Genomic DNA, 16921 nt, shown 5'->3' on the forward strand with positions numbered 1-16921 from the left:
GTTTACTCATCCACCATACAGTCTTGACCTGGCACTGAGTGACTTCCACTTATTCCCAGCAATGGAGAAGTGGTTGGCTATGCAGCGTTTTGATGATGACGCACAACTTCAAGAAGACGTAACCACATGGTTGAAGGCGCAGGCGGCCGAATTTTACATAGAAGGTATTTCCAAGCTCGTCCATCGCTACGATAAGTGCCTTAATTTAAATGGGAACTATGTAGAAAGTAGTATTTAAGTGTGGCTTTCATCTGTATATAATAAAAAATTCCAATACTTTATTTATTTTTAATTCCAAAACGTAATGTACTTTGTGGATAGCCCTCGTATGAATTACTTTAACACTTCAAAATGGAATAATAATTTGGCCATTATCAATTACAAGAATCTGAGGGTCATTACCAGTGTGGTTAAATCATGGTTGTTATAAGACAAATAGACCTAGCAGGTGGATTTGGATGAGGGCTGTAATGCATTCATCGCACAGTGATCAAGCTGCTTTCACTGCAATGGAAGATATGCTGTAGGTGGATGGCACCAGCTCATAACAGTGCATAGTAACAGGAAGGTGTGCTACGGACAGCTGGCTATATTTAGTTTTTGTATGTCCATCCTTGTAATCAATGGTCTGAAGGACTTCAGCCTTACACTTACATAATAAAACGAAACACGTGCAGCTGTCATTTTGATGTTTCACTGTACTGCAAACAGTTTTGGTGACTCAATACACCATCTTTAGGCTTTAACACACGCTGAAGGAGTGAACTCCAATAGTATACAAGAGCCCATCAGTGGCCAACAGCAACTAAGTGACTTCCATAGAATACCGTAAAAATTATGTTGTGTCTGATACCACTACCAGTTGTTAGTTGATGGTTGCAGATGCAACTTTGCTTTGACTATATTCTAGGAAGCCTGTTCATACATATCGGCATCATGTATGCAGCTAAAGTTCATCCCCTCAGCATCATTTAAGCCCCACAGACAATCTATTGAGTCACCAAAACTGGTTGCAGTGTAATAAAACATCAAAATGACAGCTGCAAGTGTTTAATTTTGTTACGGAAGCTGGCTATGCCTTCAGATGGTGTGTATGCAGTTGGCAGTGCTGTCTGGATCACAAGCATCCCCTTTCCTGCCTTGACAATAAGTGACCCTTAGGACAATATTTTCACATTCTCTTGAGCTCTTTCCATGGGCATGACCATACACCCGACAGGCTACCTTATATTCGTCTTCCAACCAAGCAAATTATTGTTGATTATCTTTGTTAAACGTTATGTGCCACCTACGTACAATTCCCATGACTGGACAGAGACACACAGACCTTTTGTGGATGGAATCCCTTCACTGAGCAAGCACCATATTACCAGTTAAGAACAGAAATCCTGTGTTCTGCCCAATTGGCGCTTGTTCCTCCCCAGCTACAATATCCTTCCACTTCAGTGCTGCCTTCCCAAAATTTCCTCTTGACAAGAGGGCATGTACAAATGCTAAAAGGCACTCACAGAAAATGGCAAACTTTGTATCACATTTCACATCCTATAGCGACATCCAATTGTCCCTTCTGATCCTTGTGTCCTTTCTGCTCAAAAGCACAGAAAATCTTTCTAGCATGTGTCAACATGGCTGTTCTGTAGAAGGGAGGGGGGGATTGGGGGTGGTGCACAGGGAAGGGGGTCTCTCAACAGCAACAGCCAATTGATGCAGGCCTTCCTCCCACAGAGAAGTCCAGTGACCAGGAGTGTGGGATAGCCAGGCCTTTATCATAAGGTCCATTACAAATTAAATTGAAGCAACTAATAAAAATCATGAGATAGAATTGTTGGTGACAACTTATTTTCAAGAGGCAAAATGTATACTACCATCAAGAGTATAAGGGTGACACTAACTAGTTATCAAAACTAATAGTTCCTTCATCATGGAAAAGAGAGAGATATATTCCTGAACATATCAACTTTTTAAGTTCCCTAATTTACCTTTCTCCTGACAATGAAGGTGCTATTAGTTCCAAAAGGTAGGTAGTGTGCCCCTCTTATTTTTATACTTGTCTGTCAGCAGTACTGTACATTTGCTTTCTGAAGGTATGTACTTGCTAGCAAGACTGTCTCATAATATATTGAAATAAAAACTTACGATCAAGGTCTCTGGCAAGTCATCCATCATTGGGAAAAACATAGACCTTGATGGATGGAAATGCAGAAAAGCACTAATGTTGTTACCAAATTTTATGTTTTCAAGCTGATTTTTCTAAGCTGATAATAAAAACTTAATGACTCATTATTGCATTTTTACTGATAGTGAGCTTCTGAGCACCTTTGAAGTGCTTAGTCTTTATTCCTGTTATTTATTCTTAAACATTTGCCAAATTTCAACGGTTAAGGCATTTATACATAGTGTGTGAAAGAAATATTCTCTTATTTAGCGACATTAGTAACACTTCAGCAAAATGATATTTCTGTTGCAGATTTACTTGCATGGACGCGATCTAAATTCACTCCATGCTTTCATTAGTCCTGATATCCTGCCACAAGAATATGGTGGTCAAAAACCACCATTTGATAATCAAGCATGGAGAATGAAGCTATTGGCAAATGAAGATAAGTTTGTTGGTGAGAAGCTAATGTAATTTGTTCTTGATAAAAAATTCAATAGTATTGTTTTTAATAAGTTGATGTAATAAACCTTGAAGAAAATATAGTTTATTAAAATTTGAGTTAATGGGCGAAGATAATTTAGTATTAGAAGTTGAATTTAGAAAAATTTAAATCTCAGATCAGATGACTAAACTAACATTCTACCAATGACAGCATATCTGACTTCTTTGATTTGCTACCATGTGTGCTGTTGCTTCAACTGAAAAACCAGCTCTTCCATTTCTTAGTGAAAATTGTTGTTGTTGCCAGCAGCAGTGTTAATTACTGGTAGCAGAGGTTTAGTTATGAATGCTGTGAGTTTCATCCAAAGTTTTCAGCATTGACATTATCTCCTTCTGCTTCAATATCTTATGGTTAAACCCAAAGTTCCTATAGCAGGTGACAAACAAATTGCAGAAGAATGTAGGCATAACTTACTGTCAAGAAAAAAAGATTGTTCTCATACTGATTAATAATAAACAAAAGAGTGTAAAAAGATAAACTCTCTTGTCACTTTTTATATTAATAGTGTGTATATTTTCTACCTCTGTATCTCCCTTTCCTTGAATATCGAGAACTAATGTCAGTAAATATTTTCATTTATTTTACACACCATAGTTAACATGTTCTGCTTTATCCTATGACTGAAGAATCACTCTGCACATGTTCTCGGTCGGAGTAACCTTAGCAACCCCCAGAAAACATACAGGCAGGACAGTTTCACTTAGGAGAAAGCCACCATGTGTAATTAAAGTAGGCTGAGCAGGACACAAAATTCAAAATTAATGAGAGAACAACAGTGTATCCTATTTAATCACTGTAAAATCACACATGCAGATTACACAGAGCTAGGAGTATTTAGTGCATTTCATAAAAATAATAAGATGTCTTATAGACAAGAAGTATTTATGCAAATAGAAAGAAGAGGAACAGAAAATGTAATGTCTGCAAAAACACAATCAGTGTACTTATTAGAGCATCACTTGTAAATCTCAGAAAACGACAAGGTACACTAGATAGATACAAATTGGTCTAATTTTTAATGAAGACTTAATAATGAATGGCATATACATATGACAAAGTAACATCTAGGACAAAAAAGTTGTTTTTGTCTGAACAATGTTAATCAAGTTTAGGATATTACTGGTTTTTAAAATGTACTTTAGTATGAAATTTTTGAAAGTGAAACACCATTTCTTTCTGTTTCACACAAATATACAACTGCATTGTTATATTCAGACAAAATGTTGTCATGGCATGGTAGAACACTACATAATATGCAACAAAGATGTTTCTTAAAACCTCCTCATTAGTTATGTGATCTACCCATCTAATCTTCACATTCTTCTGTAGCACCACATTTTGAAAGCTTCTATTCTCTTCTTGTCTAAACTATTTATCGTCCACATTTCACTTCCATACATGGCTACACTCCATACAAATACTTTCAGAAACGACTTCCTGACACTTTTATCTATACTCAATGTTAACAAATTTCTCTTCTTCAGAAACACTTTTCTTGCCATTGCCAATCTACATTTTATATCCTTTCTACTTCAACCATCATCAGTTATTTTGCTACCCCAAATAGCAAAACTCATTTACTACTTTAAGCCTCTCATTTACTAATCTAATTCCTGCAGCATCACCCAATTTAATTCAACTACATTGCATTATCCTCGTTTTGCTTCTGTTGATGTTCATGTTATATCCTCCTTTCAAGACACTGTCCATTCTGTTCAGGTACTCTTCCAGGCCCTTTGCTGTCTCTGACAGAATTACAATGTCATCGACGAACATTAAAGTTTTTATTTTTTCTTCATAGATTTTAATACCTACTCCGAAGTTCTCTTTTGTTTTCTTTACTGCTTGCTCAATATACAGATTGAATAACATTGGGGAGAGGCTACAACCCTTTCTCACTCCCTTCTCAACCACTGTTCCCTTTCATGTCCCTCGACTCTTATGACTGCCATCTGGTTTCTGTACAAATTGTAAATATGCTTCGCTCCTTGTATTTTACCACTGCCACCTTCAGAATTTGAAAGAGAGTATTCCAGTCAACATAGTCAAAAGCTTTCTCTATGTCTAAAAATGTGAGAAACGTAGGTTTGCCTTTCCTTAATGTATTTTCTAATATAAGTCATAGGGTCAGTATTGCCACACATGTTCCAAACTTTCTACGGAATCCAAACTGATCTTCCCTGAGGTCGGCTTCTACCAGTTTTTCCATTCGTCTGTAAAGAATTCGTGTTATTATTTTGCAGCTGTGGCTTATTAAACTGATAGTTTGGCTATTTTCACATCTGTCAATACCTGCTTTCTTTGGGATTGGAATTATTATATTCATCTTGAAGTCTGAGTGTATTTTGCCTGTCTCATACATCTTGCTCACTAGATGGTAGAGTTTTGTTAGTCCTATCTCTCCCAAGGCTGTCATTAGTTCTAATGGGATGCTGTCCACTCCCGGGGCCTTAATTCGACTTAGGTCTTTCAGTGCTCTGTCAATTTCTTCACGCATTATCATATCTCCTATTTCATCTTCATCTACATTCTCTTCCATTTCTGTCATATTGTCCTCAAGAACATCACCCTTGTATAGATCCTCTATATACTTTTCTGCTTTCCCTTCTTTGCCTATTACTGGATTTCCATCTGAGCTCTTGATATTCATGCAAATCGTTCTCTTTTCTCCAAATATCTGTTTAATTTTTCTGTAGGCAGTATGTATGTTACCCGTAGTGATATGTGCCTCTACATCCTTACATTTGTCCTCTAGCCATCCCTGCTTAGCCATCTTGCACTTCCTGTCGATCTCATTTTTGAGATGTTTGTATTCTTACTGCATTTTTGTATTTTCTCCTTTCATCAATTAAATTCAATATCTCTTCTGTTACCCTTGTCTTTTTACCTACTTGATCCTGTGCTGCCTTCACTATTTCATCTCTCAAAGCTACCCATTCTTCTTCTACTGTATTTCTTCCCCACATTCTGGTCAGTCGTTTCCTAATGCTCTCCCTGAACCTCTCTACAACCTCTGATTCTTTCAATTTGACCACATCCCATGTCCTTCATTTACCACCTTTTTGCAGTTTCTTCAGTTTTAATCTACAGTTCATAACCAATAGATTGTGGTCAGAGTCCACATCTGCCCCTGGAAATGTCTTACAATTTAAAACCTGGTTCCTGAATCTCTGTCTTACCATTATATAATCTATCTGATACCTTCCAGTATCTCCAGCTTCTTCCATGTACACAACTTTCTTTCATGATTCTTGAACCAAGTGTTAGCAATGATTAAGTTACGCTCTGTGCAAAATTCTACCAGGGGGCTTCTCTTTCATTCCTTACTCCCATTCCATATTCACCTACTACATTTCCTTCTCTTCCTTTTCCTACACTCGAATTCCCGTCACCCATGACTATTAAATTTTCGTCTCCCTTCACTATCTGAATAATTTCTTTTATCTTATCATACATTTCATCAATCTCTTCATCATCTGCGGAGCTAGTTGGCATATAAACTTGTACTACTGTGGTAGGCGTGCGCTTTGTGTCTATCTTGGCCACAACAATGTATTCACTATGCTGTTTGTAGTATCTTACCCGCATTCCTATTTTTTTATTCATTATAAAACCTACTCCTGTAATACTCCTATTTGATTTTGTATTTATAACCCTGTATTCACCTGACCAAAAGTCTTCATCCTGCCACCAAACTTCATTAATTCCCACTATACCTAACTTTAACCTATCCATTAACCTATCTGCCCAATTAAGGAATCTGACATTCCATGCTCCGATCCGTAGATCTCATGATAACAATGTTCTCCTGGTAGTCCCAGCCCGGAGATCCAAATGGGGGACTATTTTACCTCCGGAATATTTTACCCGAGAGAATGCCATCATCATTTATCCATACAGTAAAGCTGCATGCCCTCGGGAAAAATTATGGCCATAGTTTCCCCTTGCTGTCAGCCATTCACAGTACCAGCACACCAAGGCCGTTTTGGTTAGTGTTACAAGGCAAGATCAGTCAACCATCCAGACTGTTGCCCCTGTAACTACTGAAATGATAAATAGATTAGCATATTATATAAATGTACGTGGTCAAGAGTCTTTTCTGAAAGTATTCGTCTGTCATGTAGGCTTAAAACCTGGGTGGTCACAGCTTTTTGGCACATGGAAGAATTCATGGAGATATAGAAAAACCTGAGCTGTCTGATGCTTGAAGATAAGTGCCAACCAACACATGAAAGCATGCTTAAAAGTTTCAAGAACCTGCATTCAGTAAGCAATCTCTGAATAAATCACAAATCTCTTGCAGAGAGAAATCAGACTAAATACAGTTTGCACATAGGCATTTAAGTAATCATTCTCCCCATGCTCCACACACAAATGAAATGAGATGCAGCCCTAATAAGTACCATGCACTTCACAGTGGTTGGCATAAATGTAGGTGTACCTGGATATAAAACATGGAGGCCAAACAATGAAGACAAGAAGAAAACAGAAGTTAGAGAAGTATGCTGAAGATTAAATGTGGAGATAAAATCCAAGATTATGTACCAAATCAATTAGGAGAGAAAAGATGTTTATGACTCAACTTGATGAAAGGAAAGAATCAGTAAATAGGACACACCCTAAGGCATCAAAGATTAGTTAATTCGGTAAAAGAGGAAAATATCTGGGGGGAGGGGGAAGGGAGGGCTAAAACCTGTAGAGGAAGTCCAAGGCTTGAATGCAGTAAGGAAGTTCAAATGGTTGTAAGCTAGTTACACAGAGATGAAGAGATTTACACATTAGTGTCAAGAACTGCGGTAAACCAGTCTTTGGGCATGAGATTTTCACTCTGGAGTGGATTGTGGTCTGATATGAAACTTTCTGGCAGATTAAAACTGTGTACCGCACTGAGACTCGAACTCCGGACCTTTGCCTTTTGTGGGCAGGGCAAGTCTTTGAGCAGATGACCACAACAACCTATTCCCAGAAAATCTAGAAATATCAAATAAAAGATAAGAAATAATTAATTAAGGATTTTTGCAAGTAGACAAATTATTGTTTTGTTTTATCACCCAAACATGTTTCACCACACAACTCAATTGTTGCATCCTCAGTGAGTTTTTTGTTATTTTCCTTTTATTTTACATTGTGTGTATCTTGTGGCTGCCAACCAAAATCAGCCACAGGTCTAGACTAGTACACGATGTCATCACTATAGTATTTTGCTAGTCCTTAGCTCTCTGTTTATACCGACCAGATGTCTTTTGTGTAGTTGAGCTGGATGTTTTTTTCTCCTGCTCAGTTGTAAATGTTCCGTGTGTGGCTTGGACACATATTTCACTGCACAAATTTGACTGTCAGCCACAGTACACACACAACGTAAAGTGAAAGGAAAATATTTGAAAAAAAAAAAAAAAAAAACACTGAGGATGCCGCAACTGTGGTGAAACATGTTTGGGTGATAGAACAAAACAATAATTTGTGTACTTGTACAACAAGGTGGACCCTTCATTAATTCATTATTATTGTCAGCAAGCATGGGCACTGAGCTCAAAACTCCAATATGATAGTAAAATATAAGGATGATGTGACAGTAGTGCAAACCAGAAAGAAGTTTGTGTGATTACTTTTGTACGGCCATGTGAAGAAAATAATTTTGAATCAGATTATAATAGTATTTTATTGTAGATCAACAAACAAGACCATGTAATATTCAAGAGAGACAAACTTTTGAAGACAATAAAGAGAAGTATACCAATAATAATAATCTAATGGTCCAAGAACTGCCACTGGACAGCACACAAAGAAAGATATACAGCCACATTCAGCTTAATGGACTAATGAGTTATTATGATGATTAATGAATTACTATTAACTAATTTCATGGAATAATCTCCACAGAGAGATTTCATGTAAGAAAGAGTAAGAGAGAGAGAAAAAAGGAGAAGTCTCGTGACTAGAGTAGATCTTTGGTCTATTGTTCAGAATAGATAAGAGTTTCTATTTATGATATTTTGGTACTTACAGGTTTCTGTTTGCTTTCTGAACTGAATGCATGCCTAAATTTGACAGGGCTCTTCAGTTTATTGCTGCCATTGATATTATTTCTATGCTGCTTCATTTACCTTATTTTTTGTATGTTATACATATTCACATGTGATCTGATGAATAACAACAGTGAATATGAGCCACAAACATGCTACATATACCGTCTGAAATTGGTTACATGCAACTAATTTTGTATGTAAAGTATTGGTTATTTTCTGTTCCTACTACTGTTAATGAATTTACTTATAATACCTCAAATCCTAAAACCATCAAGGAGTTTCCCAAGAGACATTGTTATTGCTGACACAAATGAACTCCTAGTAACTTTTGTCTTAACATTTGTCATCAGTTATGGAATACTTAATTTTGATGCAAATAAAACTGCAACCAGTCACTTTTTTTGAAATAGTTATTTTTTCACTCCATGAACCAGTTTTCGAACCTTTTCAGATTCATCTTCAGATGGTGTGCAGGAAGTTACATAGCTATTTTAGGCTTAAGGCTGGGCACTGGCTCTGTGACAAGATGATGGACTGGCTGCAGTTTTGTGTGTTTACATTGAATAAACAATGTTGGGATCTAAAGCAACTGTAATGGATAAGCTTAATCTTCAACTTAATTTAATTCATGTCCATAGTCGGCTTAAGCTGATTCCCATTTTGATTCTAGGATTGGACTATTCATTTCTCCAATTTTTATGATGACCAAGACACTTTAATGGAAGGGCACAAAATGAACTTGAGAAACAAATACTGATTTAGAGAAATTAACTTTTCTTCATTTTTTACAAAAAAAATTGTTCTTCATATTGTCTACTTAATGCCTCAATTCACTCATATATCATGATCTGTAAATCTTATCATGAAAGATGGCCTTCATGATGTAGAAACAGTCAAGTTGTACAATAATATGTAGAAACAGCCATTTCCAGCAACTCTGTACAGTATACTAAGAAGAAACTATGATCAGTGAGTAGTAGTTGACACTTCTGCTCCCACTGCCCTTAATGGTCTCTACATTGTTGTTGTGAGAAGTGTGAAAGTGTACATCTTGTGTGCAGCCAAGCCCAATGTGAAAAATACCCTTGCATTCCATCAGTGCATGAACTCATGTTTCTTGTCAAAGGGGTGGCCTAGCAGTGATGTAGACTGACATAGCTTTGATGCTCTGTTGCACTGTTGAACATCTTCCTGGAGAATGGTTCCTATCCTAAATTGTGCATTGAGACATCCTCTACAAACGCTCCAAGATTATTGATATCATTTTGTTACACCCCACATATAAGAAGGTAAGCATCCACTCTGAAAAAAGGAAGAAAAAATTGCTGCTCTTCTTCATAAACCACTCTGCTGCCACTTTTGCCTAATACTTCTTATGAAGTGCTTATGTAACTTTATTGTTTTTGGAGAACACTATTAACAATCTGGAAAATTTATAACCTATCTAATTTGGATTGAAATTCAACCTCACAGATCAAGTACTGTGAAAAATTGTCAGTGATGACATGAGAAGCCCAGCTGAAAACATTGCATCTGAGATTAGACTTTTGTGTCTTTAAGACCACATACTAAACTTGGAGTGTGCCTCAAAAATAACTCATATCTTCAAAATATCATTCTTCTTTCCTTATTTTCCAAATCCTGGAAAGATCTCCTGCATAACTTGTTGCCCTTATGGTAACGTAACCAGATGAAAAGTAGAAGTAAGCCTTTGACAGTCTGAACCATTGCATTCCAAGATACGAATACAGCACTATCACAAAGCATTGAACTGCTCTGTTTATGCATGTTGTTAATATGTTATATTGGAATTCATGGCATGTTCTACATATGAGACATGGCCATTATTTAATTAATAACAGATGTGATGTTATGCTCTAAACTGTTTTAACCCTAATCTGTGGAGATGGTCTGTGACTGAAACCGGTTGATATTTGTGTCTTTAAATAGAAAAGCAGCTGATGGTCAAACATGCATTTTATACAAATATATAAAAAGATAGATAAAAATTAGTTCATGTGGAATGCTTTTATGGCATGAAGTAGGCACAAAATTTTCATGCCAAATGTGCCATTGTTTTATCTTTCAGGATGTTTCATATCCGTATACAACCCACTGTAGGATAAAAGTGTCACTGTAGAGTTCATCTATTAGTGCTGTGTCACTGCTACTAATCACTAAAATTGTTTGGTAATTACCCCCCCCCCCCACCCCCACATTGAAACCATCATATTGAATAATGCAGTGCATATCAGACAGAAAGTTCTTGAAGGTTTTCTTTTAATAAAAATGAATTAAAGTTTATTTTATACCTTAATTATCACAAGTCTGTGAGATGACTGTTGAACTTCCTGGTGGTCATGCTCTCCTCTTATGGGGTCATTTCACATTTTCCATCCATTTACCTTTCAGTTGGAGTTCCAGCTTTTTGCTGTGAAGGTGAGGTAATGTTCATACTATTTGATCTTCAGTACATCCAGAGTAAGGTTCCCATGATGTCTCACAGATGTACTATACCAATTGTATAGTTATTATTTGTCAGACATGTGTATCAGCATTTGGTTCTTATTGTAATAACTATGGTCACTGCTAAGTGTTGGGCTTGGTGGTCTAGTAGTAAAGTGAATGCCTGAAAACCTAATGGTTGCAGGATCCAACTCTGGTCAGACCTAGAAAGTTTTTAGTTTCCATCTACCCTAGCTTTCACCTCTCAGTGATTTGGAGCTATTCCAGAAATGACAGATGGTTTGGATTGAATATTAAATTGCAGGTCCTCTTTCTCCAGTAAGATTACTGTGGTAGGTTATGGGCACACAGGTTGCCGAATGGGCATCCTATTGAAAGACTTGCACCAGGTGGCTGAATATCCCTCTTGCAGGCTCACAGCCATTCATAGCATACAACTATTATTATTATTAGTAGTATTATTATTATTACTGACAGTGTCTCACAATTTATTTTCACAATATGAAGTCTTAACCAGCTCCATTTCACCATTAAAAACAACCTGAATAAACTGGTTATTGTTAATGTGCACTGACAGTAAATGAACCAAATTTGAATGTTCATTTGGGAGAAACATTTAATGAAGCATTGGTTGATAGTGATGGTAACTCAGATTAAAAAACAGAAAGTGATAATCTTATAAATTCAAAACAGAAAATTGGTTATGTTGATAATAAAGCAGAGTATATACAAAAACAAACAGATGAAGATGTGTTAGGTATTTTAAAAAAGTCATATCGCAATGATTCCTACTTTTATGGTACAGGAAACTGCATCAGATGGAGGAAAGCACAGACACTAACTAATGTCAGAGCAAGACGACATAACAGTACGTAGCAGATCCCTGGCCTTAGACTTAGGGCTAATCCTTTTGTGTAGGAATCATGATACTGGAAATGTATGGGGTCTACTTTTTAATCTAGACATTTTAGATGAGATACTACAGGGTCAAACAATGAAAGCAGTAAAATTAGAGTCCTCTCAAAGAATTTATCTTTGGTACAGGTTACTGATGTTCTTAAAGTGAAAGTTATTTTGGGCTTGCTTGTTTTCACAGCAGTCTCCATATATGATAACAAATCCTAGATAATCTTTCTCAGTGGATGGAACCAGATGTAATAATTTCCAGCAGTAGTATAAGAAGAGGTTTTTCTTGATATCGACATTTGGGAACCCAGATGATAGTGAAGATAGAGAAAACAAAGCTGTGACTGCTGCAGTGTCAAGCATTTGTAACAAATTTATTGTGAACTTTCAGCAGTGTTGCACTCCAGGCTGTTCTATGTGTATTGATAAAGCACTTGTACCTATCTGATGTTGATACAGACTTTGAATGTACATGCCAAGAAAATCCATGCGGAATGGGTTAAAGATTGTGTGAATGACAGACCCAGAATCAGTAATTATATTACACCTACATTGTGGTCTCTAAAAAATTTGAAAGTTAACATCACAATGTGAATTTATCCTTGAAATTTTCTAGCAGTTTTGTTTTTGTTTCTGATTCTTGATTGTTAATGAAAAACTGGCATAGCCTAAGATTAATAATTACAGGTTTTATTTCCAGATTTCTGAGAATCATAGTTAATCCCACATTTTTGGAACTCCACATGCACATTTTCTACATCGTACTCTTGGTTGCTCGTATGTTACACTGTTATTTTACTTTCATATGTATGAAAATACATGTAATAAGCTCAGATCATCAGTTAATCAACTAATAACTTAAGACAATATTATATAATTCAATACTAAACTTCTGAGGTCTGACAGATAACATGATACCAGTTATGTTATAAAATATGGCACCATTGCGCATTTTTTTTTTTTTTTCGAAACAGGAGACTTACAATGACATATTTATAAAACCAAATTAAATTTCATAATCTTATGCAGTGTATTCTTTGTTACAGAACTGGAGACTTATGGTTACAAGGTGGATGAATTACCGGTACCTGAAGAGAATGATTTTGACAGTTAATGATGCATGCCTACTAGTTATATTAAATAAAGATTTGTTGTTTACAAAACAGGAGCTGCACTTTGCTTGTGTACCATATAGTGCTATGCCTGTATGGTTTTTGCATGTACAGTAAATACCATTCTCACTGCAGGTATAAACACCACAAGTGTGTATATTTTATTCTGTACTATAAAAGAATGAACACTATATCTAATAATTCCCAGTGGCACATTATTGTGATGGCTGAGTATATTCTTCATTCTGACCAATAAACTATTAGTCATATGTGCCATAAAAAGTACTAGAAAGTGAATGCAAAATGAGGATGCAGTGGTGGAATGAAAAAGATGTAAAACGGATTTTTTTGCTGACGATTAAACGAATTGACAACATTTCTGCAAGTATTTTTTTATCTCAGAAAAGAAGACAACAAAAGATAAGCCAGAAAAAAGATAAACTCATATTTGAAAAGAAATTCCTGTTGGATGAAAAGGGAAGTCAAAGATTAGGGAATGTGCTATATTTAAAGCCCACAAAGTTACCTTCCTATTACAATATCTTCATGTGTTGCTTTTATTGATCACCTTTTATTTCTACTTCTTTAAAACATCTCTCAGTTCTAAGTGTCTTCTCCCTTTTATTACACCTTCTACGTGTTTTTTTCTCTTTTTTCTTTTCTTTTTTTTCACTTCTCTGAAGAATTCCCATTTACTGGCAAAAAACCCAAAAGTTGGAACATTTATTTTGTCTGGTACAAGTGTTGTCTGTACTTCCATGTGTTTATTCCCATTGATCAGTAGCTTCTTTTCTTTATTTCTAATTTTTTTTAACTCCTAAAAATATTTATACACTCTAGTTAGAGTCAAGGGATATTTCAGACAAATTTGTTTTTTCAAATCCTATGTTCATATGTCCATAACTTACCATTATATCAGAGAAATTATATGGAAATAAGTGCTATATTTGGTAATGTAGTTTACCAGTCCTATGTTACACAGATATGTAATTGTCAATTTATTTCTGCAAAACTTCAACACTAAGAAATTTAAGTTGATAAAGATCAAACAATGAAAACACCAGGAGGAAATGTCAATAATATAAGGAAAATTATTTGCAGACAGGCAGATCTCTGGCAGCTTGGACCAGAGCTGCTGCAGATGGTGGTCGTGTGTGTGAGATGTGCTTACTTGTATATTTTCTTTTCTGGAGAAGGCTCTGGCCAAAAGCTAAATGTCTAACTGTCTGTTTGTTGCGACTATCTGCAACTCAAGTTAATGCAAGTCTTATTTATTGTCAAAACCCGACAGAAATCAAAAAAACATTAATTGCAGACCTTGCATTTATGGCTGACTGGTAACAACATTTTATTGTTTTACAAAACTTGATTATTACAAATGTTCTGACTAGTTGTACTACAAAGCCAAAGAAAATGGGTATGCATTTGTTCCCATGACCTAAGAGGAATATGAATATTTGTACTCATTATACTGTGTTGGAAAGACACATAGACCAACTGGACCTTTTGAATCATCACTGCAGTTCTTTATACAGTATTTACTCATCAGCATTCCTTTCACCCCAAACAGAGAATTACATGCTACAATTCACAGAGATACAAAATCCATTTAATATAAGCAGCTTATGATTTACTGCATCTTTTTTGAGATGAGGAATATGAGTTCTTTTATCTATCTGCTGTTTATTCTCTGCTAGGTAACTGCGGTCAACAAGAGAAGTAAAATTACAGTTCTCTTCCTTAAACAGAATCTTATTCCTACACTTATTTTCAACTCAAAATTGTATTAAAATTTACAAAAAATCTTATTTCATATTAACCTTTGTTAATCAGTGAACTATAAGTATCACACCACATTAATGTGTAACATGAGGTACAAAAACATCTCCATCATGTGGCAGAATATATGTTGTACTAATATCTGTAAGTAGACTCCTATATAAGCTTGAATAATAGCTCTTCCATTTGTGTGTTATATTCATCTAGTTGGTGGTTTTTGTTCTCAGTGTGCTGTTAAAATGTGCTTGCATTTCCTAAATCAAAGAACTATAAAATATATGTGGTAATAATTGATATACATGTAACTTTAACAGAATAGCTGTCCAAGCTATATACAGTGACACTACAGTATTTTTGGACTTGTTATTTTTACTCTGTGTGTATTTATAATATGTATATAAATGCTGTATGTTGTAATTTAGGTTAAAGTGATGGGTGCTGGATTAAGAAAGCAACTCACTTTTATAAAATATGGCTGCATCAGTGCTTACTGTGAGCTTGTGAAATGCTTAACATATGACAGCTATTGTTTATATTTGTAGGAAGTTAAATAGCAATGTCTCACAACAAACTCATCTAAATGATAAATGGATGATGAGCTGTGAGTCAAACATTCCTAGTTAATATTCTCAAGTGCTTTGGAATGTCAAATGTCTGTGATGCAACTGTGGTATTGACCACAAATTTCAATGTAAAATATTTACTCGCTTAAGTGTATGTGATAACTACATATGAAAGCATGGTTTCAGCATCGATATAATGCACATAATGTATTACCAATACTGTGTTTCAAACTCTTATGAGTAATATTAGCCTCTGTCTTCTAGAAAGATCTTAACACGTCTTTCTCCTGACTCGCTTACTTTTTATACTTCATATGAGTATTCACAATACTTTCATTCATTCTATGAGACTCTGACATCATGTAACCTTCCGTTGCAGTTGGTTTTATAAGCTAACAATATTATTTTTGTATATAGACATCACTTTAATACTGTTCATATGAATAAAACATAATGGAAAATCAGTTTTAGCCTCTCATTTAACCATTTACACTTTTTTTCACAGATAAATTATGCAAAGTTCATAAGAGTTACTAATCCAGAGAATTTTCCAGGACTTCAAATGAATTCAATAAGATTTAAACAACTTAAACTCTATTTGTGAAACAACTTGTAGGTCAAAATGGTATCACAGTCTGCCATAGTAGAACTTAATAGCAGTAGTCATATGTCACTATACTCAGGTTCCAAGCAGTCCCAGTTGTAATACAATCCATCCAAATAACAACTGGTGTAGTTCTGAGTCAGTGTCAACAAATCAATCATCAATGGATGGTGAGCAACACATAAGCTGTTGGACAGAGAGAGATGGACCAGTGACTGCTTGGCCTTGAATTCACCGCCTGCTGGGTAGAGACACTGTTTGATTACTGTTCACAGTGACCTTGTGAAACATAGGCATAACAAGGCAAATCATTATTAAGGTGTCAGCATTGATTCATCTGGTAAGATTACGTGATCCTCCTCCACCTCCCCCCCCCCCCCCCCCCTGAACTGGTGCATAGGGCCAAAAACAACAAGGTTGATATGAGGGAGCAGGCAGAGGGCTGGTGCTGTACAAAGTTCAGGCTGTTACCTCTTGCACATCAATGCTCAGGCCCCAGAGGAGAGGTGGAGGAGCAGGAGCTGGCTTCTCATGTTGATCTCTTAGAAAAACCAGAGACTCCTCCAGTGCAGGGAATGGGATCTCCAGGGTCAAGCATAAAGGAGACAAAAGGACCAAATGCTCATCATCCTCGATGAGATGCTGGAAATCATTGTGATCAGGGATGTCAGAGGTCTATCCAAGATGCTGTAACCAGAGCTGATTCCAACATCAGAATCAATTCACAGCCTTGTTGCATCAAAATTTACCACTAGAGCCAACCAACGGTCTAGCCAAAGAGAGGTACCCTGATGGAACTGCATAC

The 16921-nt window shown here is 36.1% G+C and overlaps 1 protein-coding gene across 1 annotated transcript in view; it reads left to right on the plus strand.

Annotated features, from left to right (window-relative positions):
• Positions 1–15976, plus strand: part of LOC126336069 (clavesin-2-like) — a 221355-nt gene extending 205379 nt beyond the window's left edge. The window contains exons 8-9 of the mRNA XM_049999550.1: positions 2468–2612; positions 13105–15976. Coding sequence (XP_049855507.1) covers positions 2468–2612; positions 13105–13172 — 213 coding nt within the window. The 3' untranslated portion in view covers positions 13173–15976. The remainder of the gene's footprint in view (positions 1–2467; positions 2613–13104) is intronic.
• The last annotated feature ends 945 nt before the right edge of the window (positions 15977–16921 follow it).

This window comes from Schistocerca gregaria, chromosome 2 (genome assembly GCF_023897955.1).
Source record: "Schistocerca gregaria isolate iqSchGreg1 chromosome 2, iqSchGreg1.2, whole genome shotgun sequence".
Lineage (NCBI taxonomy): Eukaryota > Metazoa > Arthropoda > Insecta > Orthoptera > Acrididae > Schistocerca > Schistocerca gregaria.